Here is a 16615-nt window from a genome sequence, read left to right on the forward strand (position 1 = left end):
GTTAAGCGAAATAAACCAGGTACAGACGGACAAACACTGCATCAGTCTGCTCGCAGGAGGCATCTGAAGCAGCCGAACTCACAGGAGCAGAACGTACTGCGGTGGTTGTGGGAGGCAGGGAGGAGAAGAAACGGGGGGCTGCCGTGGGTACCGGCTTCAGCCCGGCAGGATGCGAACACACGGCAGACATCTGCCGTCCAAGACGGTGCCCATGGCCAACATGGTCTGCACTCTTAAAATTTTGTTAAGGGGGCGCCTGGGTGGCTCAGATGGTTGGGCGTCTGCCTTCGGCTCAGGTCATGATCCCAGTGTCCTGGGATCGAGTCCCACATCGGGCTCCCTGCTCCTTGGGAGCCTGCTTCTCCCTCTGCCTCTCTCTCTCTCTCTGTCTCTCATGAATAAATAAATAAAATCTTTAAAAAAAAAAAAAAATTTTTGTTAAGGGAGTGGATCTCATGTTGTGTCATTTACATTTTTTTTAAATGCAAAGATGCCAAAAGGAAAGCCAGGAGGAAATCGGGATTTCCACCAGTCAATACAGGAGAAAGGGAAGCTAGAGTTTCAGATCACGCACCTCCAGGCCACTAGAAGAGAAGGAAGGAGACAGCAAGACAAGAAAACACCTTTCTCGAGTCCCTCGCGGCAGAGGTGGCCTCGCTCCCCCGGGGTCACCGCGCCCGCCTGCTCTACGGCCCTCACGGAGGCCCACCCTGGGTCTGCACTGGGGAGGCAACATCCCAGGATGGGAAGATGGCCGAAGTGTGACCTTGCCCAGCCGCTCGAAGCGAGCTCTACAGTGAGTAAGCAAGAAGGAGAACGGCTCTGGGATTCTCGGGTGACGAGGGCCCTTCACAGGCAGGGGTGCCGACATCCTGTGTGGGGTGTTGCTGCTGGGCCCCCAGCCAGCAGGATGGGTACCGCTGCTCCTTCTGCCATGCGGTCACCTGCGCTCCCGGCTCAGGTCCTTAGAAGCCCCCTCTGGCCTGCGTCTGCTTGATGAATCCAAGTGTCTTCGGTCCTGGATGCTTTCCCTCCCCAGGGGCCTGAAGGTCACACGCAGGCTTACCAAGCTCCGCTTGAACACGCTGGTCCCACCTTGGGCCGTCCCCGCTAAGGGTCCCAGAGCCACCCTAATGCCCTGCAAGGTCAAAACTCGGCAGGGAGAGCAGGAGAAAACTGCCTGGTCTGCGCACAAATTCTCCCTGAGCCTCTGGCGCGGCCGTTTTCACCACGGGCTCCGTGAGAGGACAGTGACATAGAGCACACACGCAGGAGGACGCCACCTGACTGTGTTCAAGCATGTGCGCCTCACCGAGCGCGCCCGGCACAGGGAGCCCCCGCCGCCCCGGACTGCACCCCGCCGCCCAGCGCGCACTCCGCCAGGCCCGGCTCTGCAGAGTCGTGCTCTGTAGGGTGTCTTCCCCTGGCTCTGCTGGATTTCCAGCGTGGTTCTGCACTCCAGGACGGCAAGGCTAAGCTTCGGGAACCTCATCCAGCCGTTCGCAGCGCATCTGCCCTCCGTTCAGGGCTGGCTCCGACCCACCAGTGCCCCCTGGAGGCAACCCACCGCGGCGGCGAGGCGCTCAGGCCCCGGGCTACTTCTCGCCGGCCCCGCCAGGCTCTCCTGCTTCGGTCTCCTGCGCTCCGAGAGGCAGCTGGGAACAGTGCCTGCCGCAGAAGGGCCGGCCACGGCCCTGAGACCAGGGGTTGCCTGTAAACGCCTCAGCCCAGGGCCAGGCCATGCTGCGCAGGACGAGACACCGACGCTAAGAGCTTTCCTTTTTTAATTAAGAAATGTCAGACTCTCTTTCTCGAGCCAGGTAGCCAGGGGAGGGGTGGGGCTTCTTCAGTCCTGAGTGGTTCTCCGGCCAGAGCTTTCCCAGCCTCCCCTTAGAACAGGCTCTCACTCTGGGTGTGGAAGGAGACCAGGGGAGGGCACTGTGACAGAACAGTGGGGAGCAAGCTTCCTGCACGAGGCCAGAGAATAAATAATCCAGGCTTTACAGGCCACAGGGTCTGAGTCACGATGACTTAACTGCCACGTGGTCCGAAAGGGGCCACGGACAATACGTCCGCAAACAGTGTGGCCGTGCGCCAATAAAGTCTTATGCACAGAGGCAGGTGGCGGGCCAGCTGTGGCCCGTGGGCCGCAGGGCACTGACCTCGCCTAGAAGATAAGGAAAGAGTCTCAGGAAGAAGGGAGCGGAACATTGGCAGAACGGACGAGTATGGTAAGGACAGGAAATCTGGCAACCTGGAAGCCACTGGGGCGAGGATGCCCTCAGTGGGGACATGAGGACAGACACTGAGCCGCAGAACCTTCACCCACTAAAGCTGAAAGAACAGGAACTAGGCCCTGAAAGAAAATGAAGGTAGAGCGTTTCCTAAGTGCCCTTATCTATTCACGGGACCGAAAGCACTGTGCTAGGTGCTGAGGATTCAGTTCTCCTTCACACAACATCCTCTTTCTCCCTGGCCGTGGAATCAGCAGCTGGGCCGCAGACCCTCTTGGGGCACCCTGACCTCAGGCTCCTGTCCTGGGCTGCTCAGCTGGCGGCCTGTCCTTGCCCTAATCCCGCAGAGAAGGCTGGAAATGAGGAGTGTCACAGCCTGGCAGCCACAAAGAGCTGTTTCCTCCCCCTCTTCTTGCTAGCTCAGAGCTGGGGCCACGTCTCCCAGCGACCCCCTCCAAGTACCACCGCACAACCAGCTGGGCACTCACCTCCACCTGTCCATCCAAGTGTGTGTTCACCTGGGCGCTCACCTCCACCTGTCTGAGCTCACCTCCACCTGTCTGCCTGAGCTCACCTCCACCTGGGCGCTCACCTCCACCAGTCTGAGCTCACCTCCAGCTGGGCACTCACCTCCACCTGTCTGTCCGAGCACACGTTCACCTGGGCACTCACCTCCACCTGGGCGCTCACCTCCACCTTTCTGTCTGAGCTCACCTCCACCTGGGTGCTCACCTCCACCTGTCTGTCCGAGCACGCCTATGCCTGGGCGCTCACCTCCACCTGTCTGTCTGAGCTCACCTCCACCTGGGCACTCATCTCTACCTGTCTGTCCCAGCACACATTCACCTGGGCACTCACCTCCACCGGGCACTCACCTCCACCTGTCTGTCCGAGCACACGTTCACCTGGGCACTCACCTCCACCTGGGCGCTCACCTCCACCTTTCTGTCTGAGCTCACCTCCACCTGGGTGCTCACCTCCACCTGTCTGTCCGAGCACGCCTATGCCTGGGCGCTCACCTCCACCTGTCTGTCTGAGCTCACCTCCACCTGGGCACTCATCTCTACCTGTCTGTCCCAGCACACATTCACCTGGGCACTCACCTCCACCGGGCACTCACCTCCACCTGTCTGTCCGAGCATGCGTTCACCTGGGCACTCACCTCCACCTTTCTGTCTGAGCTCACCTCCACCTGGGTGCTCACCTCCACCTGTCTGTCCGAGCACGCGTTTGCCTGGGCGCTCACCTCCACCTGTCTGTCTGAGCTCACCTCCACCTGGGTGCTCACCTCCACCTGTCTGTCCGAGCACGCATATGCCTGGGCGCTCACCTCCACCTGTCTGTCTGAGCTCACTTCCGCCTGGGTGCTCACCTCTGTCAATCTGAGCATACGTTCACCTGGGCGCTCACCTCCACCTGTCCATCCGAGCGTGCGTTCACCTGGGCGCTCGCCTCCACCTGTCTGTCTGAGCTCACCTCCACCTGGGCTCTCACCTTGACCTGTCTGTCCAAGCCCTCAAATTCAGCCTTCATCCTGACGCCCCTTGCTCAAAAACCTTGAGTCAATCACAGTCTCTTAAAAACAACATCCACATTCTCTAAGGGGGTGGGGGGCAGGACCCACCGCAGCCTCATCCCCATCACTGCTCCAGCACTGTCTGCCATGAATCTCAGGCAGTCCCCTTACACGGAGGAGACCACCGTCCCACAGCCCGCCCCATGATGTCCTGTGTGCGAGTCTCGGCTCCTGCCATGCTGTTCTCCACGCCGGCAAGGTCCTCTAATCTCTGTATTTACCTGTCTGGTCATGACAGTCCTGACGCAAACAAAACTCAGTGAAACGTCCACGCAGCCCCCCTGCACGGGAAATGTGGTGTGGCCTGCTCTTATCCTACACAGTGAGAAGGCCCATGGCCCATTGAGGAGGAGGAGCCCTTTCCTCGCCTTCTGGGGACAGTTTTCTCCTTTTCCCAGAGAGAGGCGGAGTCCAGTTCTATTTACTACGAAAGAAAGAACAGGAGTGAGAGACAGAATGAGACTTCTGACTATAACCAAGTCGTTACCTGTTCGGAGCATCCCAGGGAACTCCTAACTCGTATCCAAAGCCCAGCTTCTAGAAGGGAAGAGAGGGTACAGGGGCTAACACAACGTGGCAGGTGCTGTGCTATAAGCCAGGGAGAGTCAGCTGGTCAGTACATCCGCCCGGCAGGCAGGAGGGCAGGGCTCACTCGCCCCAGTTCACGGATGGAGAACGGAGCTCCGTGCTCAGACAGATCAAATTCCTCCTTAAGGGCAGTCAGCGCCGAAGAGCTAAAGTGGAGGGCTTGCCGCCCAGGTGGCTGATGATTCGACACGCCCAGCTCCTATTGCTAAAGATGCACGTGGGACCAGGCAAAGGGACGGAGGAAGCATCAGTAGGGCTGAGTGTGCGGGCTTCTAGACAGGCTGTGGGGTCTGCATCCCAGCGCCAGCACTCAGTAGCTAGGAGACACCTGCCTTGACCTGAAATCTAAGATGGATAAGCATATTAGGACGCAAACAGTCTCAAAGCTATTAATACCAAATGTCAACTTAATCAATGGCTGCATGGGTGCACACCCCTCAGGCCCCGCAACTGATTATAAACATGCCTCTGGAACACGAAGGAGCTGAAATCCTGAAATAAAATACAGGACCAATAATTCATGACGGCTCTTGCAGCAGAATTCTCAGAAATCAATACCAGATGCTTTGAGCTCAGCAGGGTTGCTCTGAAAGAACAGATGGAAGCAGGACCCCCCCCGGATCCCCCTTCCTGGTACAGCCGTACAGAGCTTGCAAGGGGGCCCCCAGTCACGTGATCACAGTAGACATGCTCGACTTCCGACTGTATATAACCACGAGGGTTCTTAAACATTTATTTCCCTGCAGTTGCATACTACTCTGAAGGAGTGTGCCACTAAATAAACCAGCTAAGGCAGACAGCTCTTTGCTTGTTTTTTAATTACACTGTAAATGCACCTTCATTCATTCTGCTGTGTTGGGTCACAATGTATTTTGGCCATTTGGGAATCTCCATGTAGAATCAGACACAATGTAGTAAAAATCATCTTTTTTTTTTTTAAAGATATTTATTTATTAGGGCGCCTGGGTGGCTCAGTCAGTTAAGCGTCTGCCTTCAGCTCAGGTCATGATCCCAGGGTCCTGGGATCGAGCCCCGCATCGGGCTCCCTGCTCAGCGGGGAGTTGGCTTCTCCCTCTCCCTCTCCCTCTGCCAGTCCTCCTGCTTGTGCTCTCTCTCTTTCTCTCTGTCGAATAAATAAAATCTTTTTAAAAAATGATATTTATTGATTTAGAGAGAGTGTGCAAGTGGGGGGAGGGGCAGAGAAAGAGAATCCCCAAACAGACTCCCTGCTGAGCACGGAGCCCAACGCGGGGCTCAATCCCACAATCCTGAGATCATGACCTGAGCCAAAACCAAGAGTTGGATGCTCAACCGACTGAGCCCCTGCCAAGCACCCCGAAAATCATCTTTGAAAGACAATCATCATGCGATTGATCACTTTTGTGTTGTTACTCTAAAATCCTTTCTTTGAACACAGGGCCTAACATTTGTGTCAAAATACAGGACTGGCCTTGCAGTCCTGGGACAGGCATCCACACCAGCCACGGGAGCCATCCCTCCATGTCCCCAGGCAGCTCATCAGCTAACGAGGTCTCCAGGACGTAAGACAGTCTCTGCAGGCCTTCGAGGTACACCTAAGTGTTTTATGAGTTCAAGGCTTTCATTCAACCCCGAGAACGCTGGACTATGTGTTGAAATGAAGAAAGTTGGGGACGACGGGAGTTTAGACTCTTCTAGAAGGGCTGAAAGCAAAGACATAAGAAGAATGGGTGGCATTTGGTGATTTAGGTGTTGAGAGTCTCACCAACAGCACCCCCCTCCTACCCAACCCAGAGAGCCTAGAAAACCTCGAGGACAACAGGATGGAAGTTGAGCTAAGGTGAACTGTGGAGACCGATCAGCCTTTTTTCCTAGAATATGGGTAACCCCCTGTCAGGACAGCTCAGGAAGGATCCACAGAAAACTGGCAACAGTGACCGGCTCTGGAGAAACAAACTTGGGAACAGTAGGACTTGGATGAGGAGGACGCTCCATACCTTCACTCCAACCTTTTGCACTGTTTGGATTTTTTACCACGTTCACAGATAACCCAAATTTTTAAAAAGATTTATTTATTTATTTGAGAGAGAGACAGAGAGCATGAGCGGGAGGGACAGAAGGAGAGGAGAGAGTCCTCAAGCAGTCTCCCCGCTGAGCGCAGAGCCCGACGTAGGGCTCGAAACCAGGACCCCGATATCACAACCTGAGCTGAAATCAAGAGTCGGACCCTTAGCCGACTGAGCCACCCAGGCGCCCCCCAAATTTTTTTAAAACCCTGTTGAAGTATCGACCTTCTAGCATTTCCAGGACAAGGACGTGCTTCCAGAGAGAATGCCTGCGTGTGAACCCCCCAACTACCAGTTACTAGCTAAGAAAAAGAGTCATCAAATTACCTACCTCCTCCTAAAACTCGGCGTCTTCTCGCTCAGATGGAAACAATGCTGGCACCTAGTTTAGGCGCGACCAAATAAACAAACAGATGGTGGCCCGTGAAGACTCTAGTGATGCGCTCAATGAACACCGCCCTTAGTAAACTCTGGGCATGAGTAACACCCGTTCTCCTTACAGTGACCCTGAAAGTCATTTCTTTTCAAGCAACGCAAACACTTGTAACAACGAACGCCGGGCGGGGGTCTCCTCGGCCCACGCCGCCTGCGAGGGTAGGTCTGACTCTCTACTGCCACCTGCTGTCACCGCAAGAAACGTGCGGGCCAGACGCCCACGGGCCAGCCTCACGGAAAGCATTTTCCCCGTTCCACGGGGCCTCTCCCTTCGCCAAGGCCCCTGGAGGAGAATCTGCTTCCCCGTCAAGGAAAATGGAGTCGCTCTTTGACCTAAACCCCTTTTAAAAACTACATCAAAAACTAATGATGTACTGCATGGTGACTAACATAATAAAATTAAATTAAATTAAAAACCACCTACGTGCCAGACGTCGTGCCAGAGCACCTGACAGGCACGGCCTTGCGGGGTCTCCCCAACAGCCCCGCGAGGGCAGGTATTACTGTCCCTGTTCTTCAAACAGGAAAACCAGGGCTCAAAGAGAGCACGTATCTGCCGGAAGCTACACGGCCGGCAAATGCGGGAGAGATGGAATGTGGACTCCGATTTCCCAGCGCTCACGACGTGCGCCAGCTCTTTGTTTCTTGCCTGGAAAGATAAAGCAGACGAGGGCCGTGCTCCTTACCGGCCCTGGTTGGGGTGGGGGGTCAGTCAAGGGGACACGACTCTGTCTCGGTCAGGTCGGGGCCACGGCGAGGGACAGACGGCACATTCAAACTGGGGGAGCGGTGAGCCGGGGAGTGGTCAGAGGGCAGGCGGGACGAGAGAAGCGGCAGACGGCGAGCATGTCCCCCCACAGGGAGCCTTGGCCACCTCCGGGCCTGAAGGTCAAGGGGTGGCAGTGGGGAGGGCAAGGCTCTAGGCGCCGAGAGCTGCCGCAGGAGGGGCCGCTGGCCGGAAGTGGGGCTCTGGGCAGAGAATGCCCCGAGGGCGGGGGCAGGAGGGAGTGAACGCCCCACCTCACACTCCCGCACGCTCTGATCTCCGTTGGTGCCCCCCGCTGGCTGGAGACCTAGAAGCCAGGGCTAGGGCGCCTGTGATGTGGTCCATGCAGGGGACCCTCCCCGGCACCAAGCAGGTGACAGAGACAGATTGGGGGGGGGCACACAAAGGGATCCGGCAAACAATTTACACGTGGCTATGATCGTGCTTACCCCGTTTAGGGAACTGGGCGTATTTATTATTTCTTTACATTCCTCTGCACTGCTTGAGTAAATCTTATGTTTATCATCAGAACAAAGCTATTTTCCTTTAGAAAAAGAAATACTTTTATGAACCCTCAGAAATATTTTGCATATCCCTTCGAAGATGTGCTTTAAACATGTTTGCTCTTTTCTTAGGCGTACCTTCTGCTGTATCGTAAAGCTAACTAGCATGGTGTACAGAAAATAAGCCCCAAACTTAATAAACGATTAAAAGTCAGCAGGAAATGATCATTTGATTTGCATTTCTTAAATCATCATGACCATCTGCCTGAACAACAACCAGAACTGTCTCCCGTGTGAACGACAGCAAGCGAGGTGCTGAGGACCAAAGAGGTAGCAGTGAGGGTCCCCCCACCTGAGTACAGGGCTTGGCAACTACAGCGGGGGTCAAATCTGGCCCCTCGCCTGCTTTTGTAAACCAGGTTTCCTCTTTTTTTTTTTTTAAGATTTTATTTATTTATTTGAGAGAGACAGAGAGAGAGGGAGCGAAAGACTGAGAGGGAGAAGCAGGCTTCCTGCAGAGCAGGGAGCCCGACGCGCGGCTCGATCCCAGGACCCCGGGATCCTGACCTGAGCCGAAGGCAGACGTTCAACGACTGAGCCACCCGGGCGCCCCTGGAAATCCAGTTTCAATGAAGCACAGCCACGCTCTGCATCCACACTGAAACAGCAGAGCCGAATCATTACAGCGGGCAGCAGACGTTGCACGGAGCCCCAAATATTGAGTACCTGGCCCCCTACAGAATCCGTTTGCCATGCCCAGCTTTAGAACATCGCCCACGGGTTACAAAGGAGAAACAGCAACAGCAGACCCGCAGCCTCACCCCAACGGCTCTAAGGTCCCATTCATTCTGGCTCCGAGCCTGGGACACTGTCCCTGCGGCTGGTAACCACGTGGGCCTTCAGGAGGCCCCTAAACCTGGGAAGACGTTACAGAACGTCCTGCGATTTTCAGATTGCTCGCACGACTCTGCTTGTCCGCGGGTCCTCACCCGGTGTAACACGAGTGGATGCAGCGCTTCGGTTTCCCTGCTCGGTTTACAAGCAAAGCTTAGCGGTTCGGAGGATCTTAAGGACAATTCCTCGTACATCCGTGTGATACAAACAAGAAATAAAGTAAGCCAGCGACAAAAAAGCAAACGCTGTATGATTCCACACACACGATGTGTCTGACGTAGCTGAATTCACAGAGACGGGGAGCAGAAGGGCGTCTGCCCGGGCCCGGGGCCACGGAGCTGGGCCACAGGCTCTGACCGGCAAGAGGGAAAGCGCCGAGGCCGTGCATGCGTGTAATGTTCCCGAGCTACACTCGCAGAGGTGGTGAGGATGGTAAGCTGCACACGTTTGTGCCACGATCAGAAACAGACCCGTAAGAGCTTGGGTGCTCAGGTAAGTTCAGGCGGGTCGGGCAGGCAGGCCGTCCCAGGCACGGGGTCTGCGGGGCCGGGCTCCAGGTGGAGGAGCCTGGCTGCCGAGAGCAGTGAAGAACGGTCGCCTCGACAGGCAAACATACGGGTGTTTCCGGGGCTGCCTGGATTGCTCGCACGTTTTAGGAGCCTGCAAAGTCCTCATCCTGAAGAGCGACAGCGCCGCATCACCCCCACGCCGTCCGAGCTTCCTAGCAAAATGAAAGCTGCTCCCGGCTTCCGCCATTCCCTTTACCCAGATGTTGAATGAGCACTTCCCTGTCCGGCAAGCTTTCTGGTCCCGTACATTTTGCTGAAGTAAGACTACACGGCACACGCTGCACAAATGTGCCCATGTGACAAACACACAGAGACGCGTGCGCACCCTGCACATCACGGCGTGCACGCGGTGACACGGAGTCAGGCCGCAGGGGCCCCGCGTCCCGCGGCAGCCCTGAGAGATGCCACCGCAGGGCGGCCGGGGGAAGAGAACCCAGGACCCCTCTCTGCTATTTTTGTCATTTATTATTTCAAAATAAAAAGTTTCAAAAGCGTTCAGAGAAAACATCTCAGGCTGCGACCTCCAACTCAAAGAACCTCAAACCAGACCGGCCGCCGTCTGCTCTCGATCTCGCCGTCCTTCGACTGACCTCAAGCTCTCAACGTAACAGAGTAACCCCCCCTTGGCTGTGCCTCCCGTCCGCGGTCGACTGCGGGCTCGAGCAGGTGATTCTCCCTGGGACGCAGCGCCGGACGGCGGGTCACTCATAACCCGGAGCTCACGGTGCCCGCGCCCCCGCCTCACTCATCTCCTCACGTAGCTTTGGGTGAGCTCACATCACCAGCGGGCTCAGCGCGGAACAGGCGTTTCGAGAGCGAGAGAGACCACGTTCACGCAACTCTCATTACGGTCTATTGCTATAACTGTGCTATTTCATTATGAGCGCCTGTCGTTCACCTCTTACTGGGCCTGGTTTATTCACTGAACTTCACCGTAAGTATGTACGTACAGGAAAAAACATTGTGTATTTGGGGTTCAGTGCTCTCTGTGGTTTCAGGCGTCGCTGGGGGATGTGAACACCCCCCCTCAGCTAAGGGGGGGTGACTGTAACCTAGTCACTGCTCGCCCAGACACGTGCTTTCCAGCCTGCCCCACGCGTGTCCCGCCTTTGCCAAGTGTCTGGAACCCCGGTGATTCCTAACTTTCCTTTAAGACTCAACCCACGATGACCTCCTTCACCTTCACACCAACGCGTGGGGCTCGCGCCTCCCCCAAACCCAGGGAGTGCTGGTGTCCGGGAAACAGGTGCTCATCACGCGCGCCCTGCCGGAGTCTTGCCTCTGCCCTACAGATTAAATGCCCCCCATGCTTCCCACGAGCAGCCCTGGATAAGGTGAGGTCAGCAGATTAAAGGAAGGGGATTTCTCTAAAACTCTATGCTGCATACTTTGTCTTAACACGGCCCGTAAGTGCACCTCTCACTTCATTGCCCTGATTTCTCGTAATGTATAACAAAAAAGAACATTTTTCTCTTGCTCGGGGTCTTTCCTGGAAAACATTACAGACTCCTTGATGGTATGTGGAACTGAACAGTTTCTAGGATTTCTCCCGAACCTCCCAAGTCAGGCTGTGCAGGGAGGGGCGTGGAGTTATTGGCCACGAGCAAGTGTTGGTGTTTAATCCACAGTCGGGCTGAAGAAGGCACACTAGATCGAGGGTCACCTTCACATCCAGTAATGCTACATCCAGGCAATAAAAGTTAGCTGTTTTCACCCAATTATTATAACCCAAGAACCTAACATCATATTCATTAAGAATCTCTAAATATAAACCTACCCAAACAAACTGAACAGCATGCTTCCATTCCTCCAAAATATAACTTCTATGTTGGGCCTACACCTTATCTCTTCTCTGTGACCTTGGTGACTGACTTTTACCGTCATTTGGGGACAGGAACATCTGGGTTTCGGCGTCACCCCATGTGCCTGTGTGACCTTGGACAGGTCGTTTCCCGTCTAGGCCTGTGCCCTCGGCTGCAAGACGGAAGGACTGACTCAGAGGATCTCCAAAATCCCCTCCTGCTCAGCAGCCCCTGGTGTGCTAGTTAAGTGAATAAGGACGTGAAATGCGGGGTATGGCAGATAAAACGGCCACCTCGGACCCACACTGACACCTGTGGGAAACTGGGGAACCCTCAGCGCCCCACAAGTCCAGCAGCCCTTAAAAACCCAGCCTCGGACACCTCACTTTGAAAACATGGCATCAGCAGTGCAAGTTCCTCGTGACACTAAGTCTTCAGGGCGCCTGGGTGGCCCCAGGGTCCTGGGATCGAGTCCCACGTCGGGCTCTCTGCTCAGCGGGGAGTCTGCTTCTCCCTCTGCCCCCTGCTCGTGCTCTCTCTCTGGCAAACAAGTAAAATCTTAAAAAAAAACGAAATAAATTAAGTTTTCTAATATTCAATTTTCTAGAACTTAAAACACATTGAAGAAAATAACTTTAATGTTACTTCCAAGACTTCTAGTCCCATCTGGACAATCTGAGCCTGTGTTCCTCTGCTTTCCTGCACAAGGAGAAGAACTTGACAATACAGCAGAAAAAAAATACTCTATTCACAGTAACAACAAATACTAATTGACTAGGGATAGGACTCAAAGCAAACACATCTGCACAGTAACACGGGAAGGGCCTGGGACAAGCGGGGAGGCCGTACTCCTGGAGACGCCTGAATATTGTAAAGAAATGTTATTTCCCACAAACTAACCTAAAACGTTAACACAATTCCAACCAAGATCTCTAGAGGATGTGGGGAAGAGACTGACAGGATAATTTTAAAGTTAATCTCAAAAATGAATGGTTCGGAATAGTCAGCTCAATTTTTTAAACGAAGAATTGTGGGGGCCGGACTCCCTCTAGCAGGCCTCACGGCACACTGAGGGGACACACGTCAGCACGGGACACGGAGAGACCCGTGGAGAAGACCAACACATCCAGGAACAGACCCAAAAATAGGCAAGAATGCAGTCCCTGAACAAGGTGGCATTTCAAAGTAGTGGGGAGAGGGCAGATTATTTATGAAGCGCTGTTGGGACACCTGGCTGTTTTTTTTTTTTTTAGTAAAAAGTTAGGTTCCTTGCCTTATACAGCAATACACATTCAAAAAGAATATTTTAACATGAGAAAAATAAAGTACTAGGATAAAATAAAAATGTATATATTCTCAAGAAGAAAGACTTCCTAAAAATGAAGCCAAAGGCAGAAATCGTAAAGTAAAAAACTGATTTCGCTAATAAGATTTTAATACATCTATACCCCTCAAAACAGAAACACAAAGAAGAAAATGATAAAAATATTTTCAACATATACATGGCCGACTAATGGCTAAATTTAACAAAGAACTGCGACCAACAACTGGAAAGAAAATGATGAACACAAAAAATATATTTACTCCCCAAAATAAATGGGGCAAAGAACCGCACTTTATGAAAAACAAATTAGGTTAAAAAAACATAAAGCTTACCACATAGTTAGACATTTGCCATAATGAACACGTTAACCACTGCAACCCTTTAGAGGAAGAAGGAGATTAAAACAAGACTGGGGAATTCCTCTTGATCAATTCTTCAAAACAAAACCAGAAACGCCGATGAGTCAACACCAAGTTACTTCTAAGGCTGACAGCCCAAGCAGCATGGGTTGTAAGATGCCCCAAGTGGGTTTCTTCTGAGACTGGTAACCAACTTCTTCAACGTACGAGCGGGCTTCCCGCTGCTGAGCACATGTCTTGGGAAACTTACTGCTGTATTTCCTCCCGACCGCAGCTTACGGAGAACCCGACTCAGCCCTGAAGACCGGGCTCTTCCCAAACATGTCGCACAGGACCGCCCTCCACCCTGGGCGCCCGGGTGCTCTGGGCACACCCCGTGGTGGTCAGTGTGGCCAGGCCTGAGGCCACCGCCTCACATGCGGCATCACCACCACTGACCGCGCTTCCTCCGTCACGAGCAGGGTGGAAGCCTTACCCAAACGTTCGCATTCAGTCTTCGAGGCAGGCATCATTATCTGCGTCTTCAAGTGAGGGGCCGAGACTCGCGCATGACGAGGTCTCCCCGCGCCCCCTCGGCCAGTGGGCGACAGACCCAGCGACTAGACCCAGCTCCCTTGGAGGCCAACGCTCCTGCCTTACCCACTGCTCACCTTCCCCTCCACACGGCTGGCTCCATCCTCCAGTCTGAGCTCCGGTGGCCACGGCCCACTGCCCCTTGTGCGGCTTCCCTTCCAGGGCATCGCCTGTGACTGGCACACAGCCAGGGGTCACGAACGTGTGCACGTTCACTCTGGCCTTCATCCGTCCACCCATCCCAGGAAACAGTGCTCTTCCCTGTCGGTGGTGGGCATGCAAAGCCGCACGGCCTTTCACCGAAAGCAATATGGAAACATCTCTAAAAACATAGAATCCGGCACCATTCCACTGCCAGGAGCCCCCCCCGATGGAGTGATTCGTGTGAGCACGCTCAAACAGAGCAGGGTGTTCTTTATGCCGTTGTTTGTAATTTAAAAAACGGAAGCAATCTAAATGTCCATTAACAGAGGGCCGGTTAAAAAAAGTTAGAGCACATCAATGCTACGCGACCACTTAAAACACTAAGGTCGCTCACCACGTGCAGATGTGAAAGTAATTTTAAGGTTTATTAACAAGTGAAAAAGCGGAACACAACACAGAATATAGAGTGTCATCCCATCCGCATAAAATTTTTAAAAAGAACGCACGGAGACAGATGGAGAAGGGTACCCAGGTATGTTCACCGCGCTCACGTCTGGGGAACAGACGGAGGGCAGACTTGGACTTCTCACCGTTTTCCTCACTCGACCACCGACATCACTGACCCTGAGCGCGTAATTACTTCCATGAAGAAGGAACTGTTGCTCTACCACTTGGGGTTGTCCCTTTCCGTCTGCTTGGTACCCACGGAAATGCGGACGGGCCCAGACGCCGGCAGCGTGGCCGTCCCCGTGCCTTCCAGTTCTTTCACTCACAGCCTGTATCCTTAGTGTCAGGATCTGGAGGCTTGCACGTGGATAGGCCTCCTTCCCACCAACAAACAAACAATGTACATAAAATCATCCCTGTCTCCAGCATCTTTCATTTTACCTGTCAAGCCCACAAAGGGTACCTGAGAGAGGCCAGTCCTGCTCAGGGGCGGCGCTTCCGTGGGGTTTAGCACTAGCTGAGCATGTAGCCGCAAACATGAAGTTCATGATTACTCTTGGAGGGAGAGACGGCCGAGTGCCGGGTGAGTGGCAGGGCTGTTCTCGTATTTCTAATTTCCTGCTTCCACTGATCGTATTGGCCCTGATAAAAGAGGGTCTTGCCGAAAGACACAGCATCCCTTTGATCCTGCCTTTTCCACAGCAAAAGCAGACGTACGAAGTCTATAGTCTCTTTATCTATAGTCTCTTAGGTCTAGCACGTTGCTAATACCCATTTCCATGGACTTAGAGATTGTTTTCTCCTTTTAGCTAACCCTTTCCAAATTTATACTTACGTTTTCTCTCTACTTCTACAAACTATACTAAGAAATAATTTCGAAGACAGGGAACCTAAGAAAAACCTCATCTAGAAAGAGAAATGACCATTAGTCTGGCCCGTGTTGGTCACAGCATCATCTTCTACCCGTCGGCTCCCGTTTATAAACTGGGGGTTCACCCCAGCAGTGCGGAGTCATACTCCAGTGACTCCCGAATCAGTCACTCCTATTTCCTGACCTCCGGATCTGTGCATCCCACTAGCTACCTACAGCATCCCCTGGAGGCCCAGAGCCATCTCAACCGGGTTCAGCACCTGCTCCCCACCCACCTCCCGCACCTCTGGGCTCGGTGAACACCACCATATCCCAAAGCTGGGCTGTGCCCCCGTGGCCTGACGTGGTCAGTCACCAAGACCACACGCTGCGTGTGTCAGAACCCGTGTGTCCTCTCCGTCCTTCCAGTAACGGCCACTATCCTTTCTATTCCAGCAGATTCCCAGCTGACGCCCCGCTCCCCATCTCCTTGGTCTTTGTCTTCCCAGCCCGCCCCCTCCTATGGCTGGCAGGATAATCTTTCCAAAACACAGACTGTCCGCATCACTGCCCTGATTGAAGTATTTTGGGAAATCCCCAGCACCTACAGGATGAAGTTCAACCCCAGATGCAGGACGTGTGCGATCCTTCACGAAACGGGGCTGCCAGTCTCCACTGTGGAGTCAGCCTGAGACCACCCGTGGAGTCACAGCCGGCCTCGGGCTGAGTGTGGAGAGGCTGCTGCTTGACCATGGGAACCCCCCACACACCAACCCTGCCCTTCCTGCCTAATCGGGGGACCCAGACCTCACTCAGGAGCCCACGAACCCCACACCGCAAGACTCCCGCAAATCCTCTCGTTATCTACTACACGGCCCCTGACAGAGAATGTTTGCCGATCCCTGGTCTAGAATTATGAGTGGGAAAACCAGGGTGACCCACGAATTCTATCCCCATGCAAGAATCCACCGACGTGTCCAGAAAGCCTCAAAGATAAAAGCATTCTGAAAATACCGCACTGAAAAAAATCACTTAAAGGAATACTCCATTTGACCGAGAAATTAATAAAAATACAGAAACCAAGAATGAGGAAGGCATGGTTTAGATGCAGAAGCAGTGAACCATGGACCCAGGGAAATTTAGAGTTGAGTTTAAAGTGACCGTCCTTTATTAATGTAGTAAGAAAATAATCAAACGTCAAAAACACAATGCCTTAAGGAATAGATACACATCTTTGAATAATTAATGGTTTTAAAATCCCAGTTTGTGTTGATAAAAACTAGGAAGAATAAGCACATTCGCTTTATCTTTTACAGGTGGTGAAGTCAACAGACGTCCTATTGGTAATGTCAGGGAGAATTCCAGGTTCCAGAGGCATTTCGCAGTGACCAGCAGACGGGAATGGGGAATTACAGGTCCTAGAAGGGGAAGGACACACAGGAACAGAAATGGCAAGAGGCATTTTTTTCCCCAAACAGAATCCACGATGGCGGAAGTAACCAGAAG

At 53.4% G+C, this 16615-nt stretch overlaps 1 protein-coding gene across 8 annotated transcripts in view; it reads right to left on the reverse strand.

Moving 5' to 3' along the window:
• Positions 1-16615, reverse strand: part of MTHFS (methenyltetrahydrofolate synthetase) — a 37586-nt gene that overhangs the window by 4335 nt on the left and 16636 nt on the right. For 4 of the 8 annotated variants that reach the window (XR_010404784.1, XR_010404786.1, XR_010404785.1 and 1 more), the window contains one exon: positions 433-16527. The exons of the other annotated variants lie outside the window; for them this stretch is intronic. Coding sequence is in view for 1 of the 4 variants with exons in the window: in XM_064569771.1 (XP_064425841.1) it covers positions 16361-16527 (167 nt within the window). In the remaining 3 variants the exon portion in view is untranslated. Of the gene's footprint in view, positions 1-432; positions 16528-16615 lie in introns of those variants that run through there. 8 annotated transcript variants of the gene reach the window in all.

This window comes from Mirounga angustirostris, unplaced genomic scaffold (genome assembly GCF_029215605.1).
Source record: "Mirounga angustirostris isolate CCGP_5_RB_7025 unplaced genomic scaffold, mMirAng1.0.hap1 SCAF_9, whole genome shotgun sequence".
Classification (NCBI taxonomy): Eukaryota; Metazoa; Chordata; class Mammalia; order Carnivora; family Phocidae; genus Mirounga; species Mirounga angustirostris.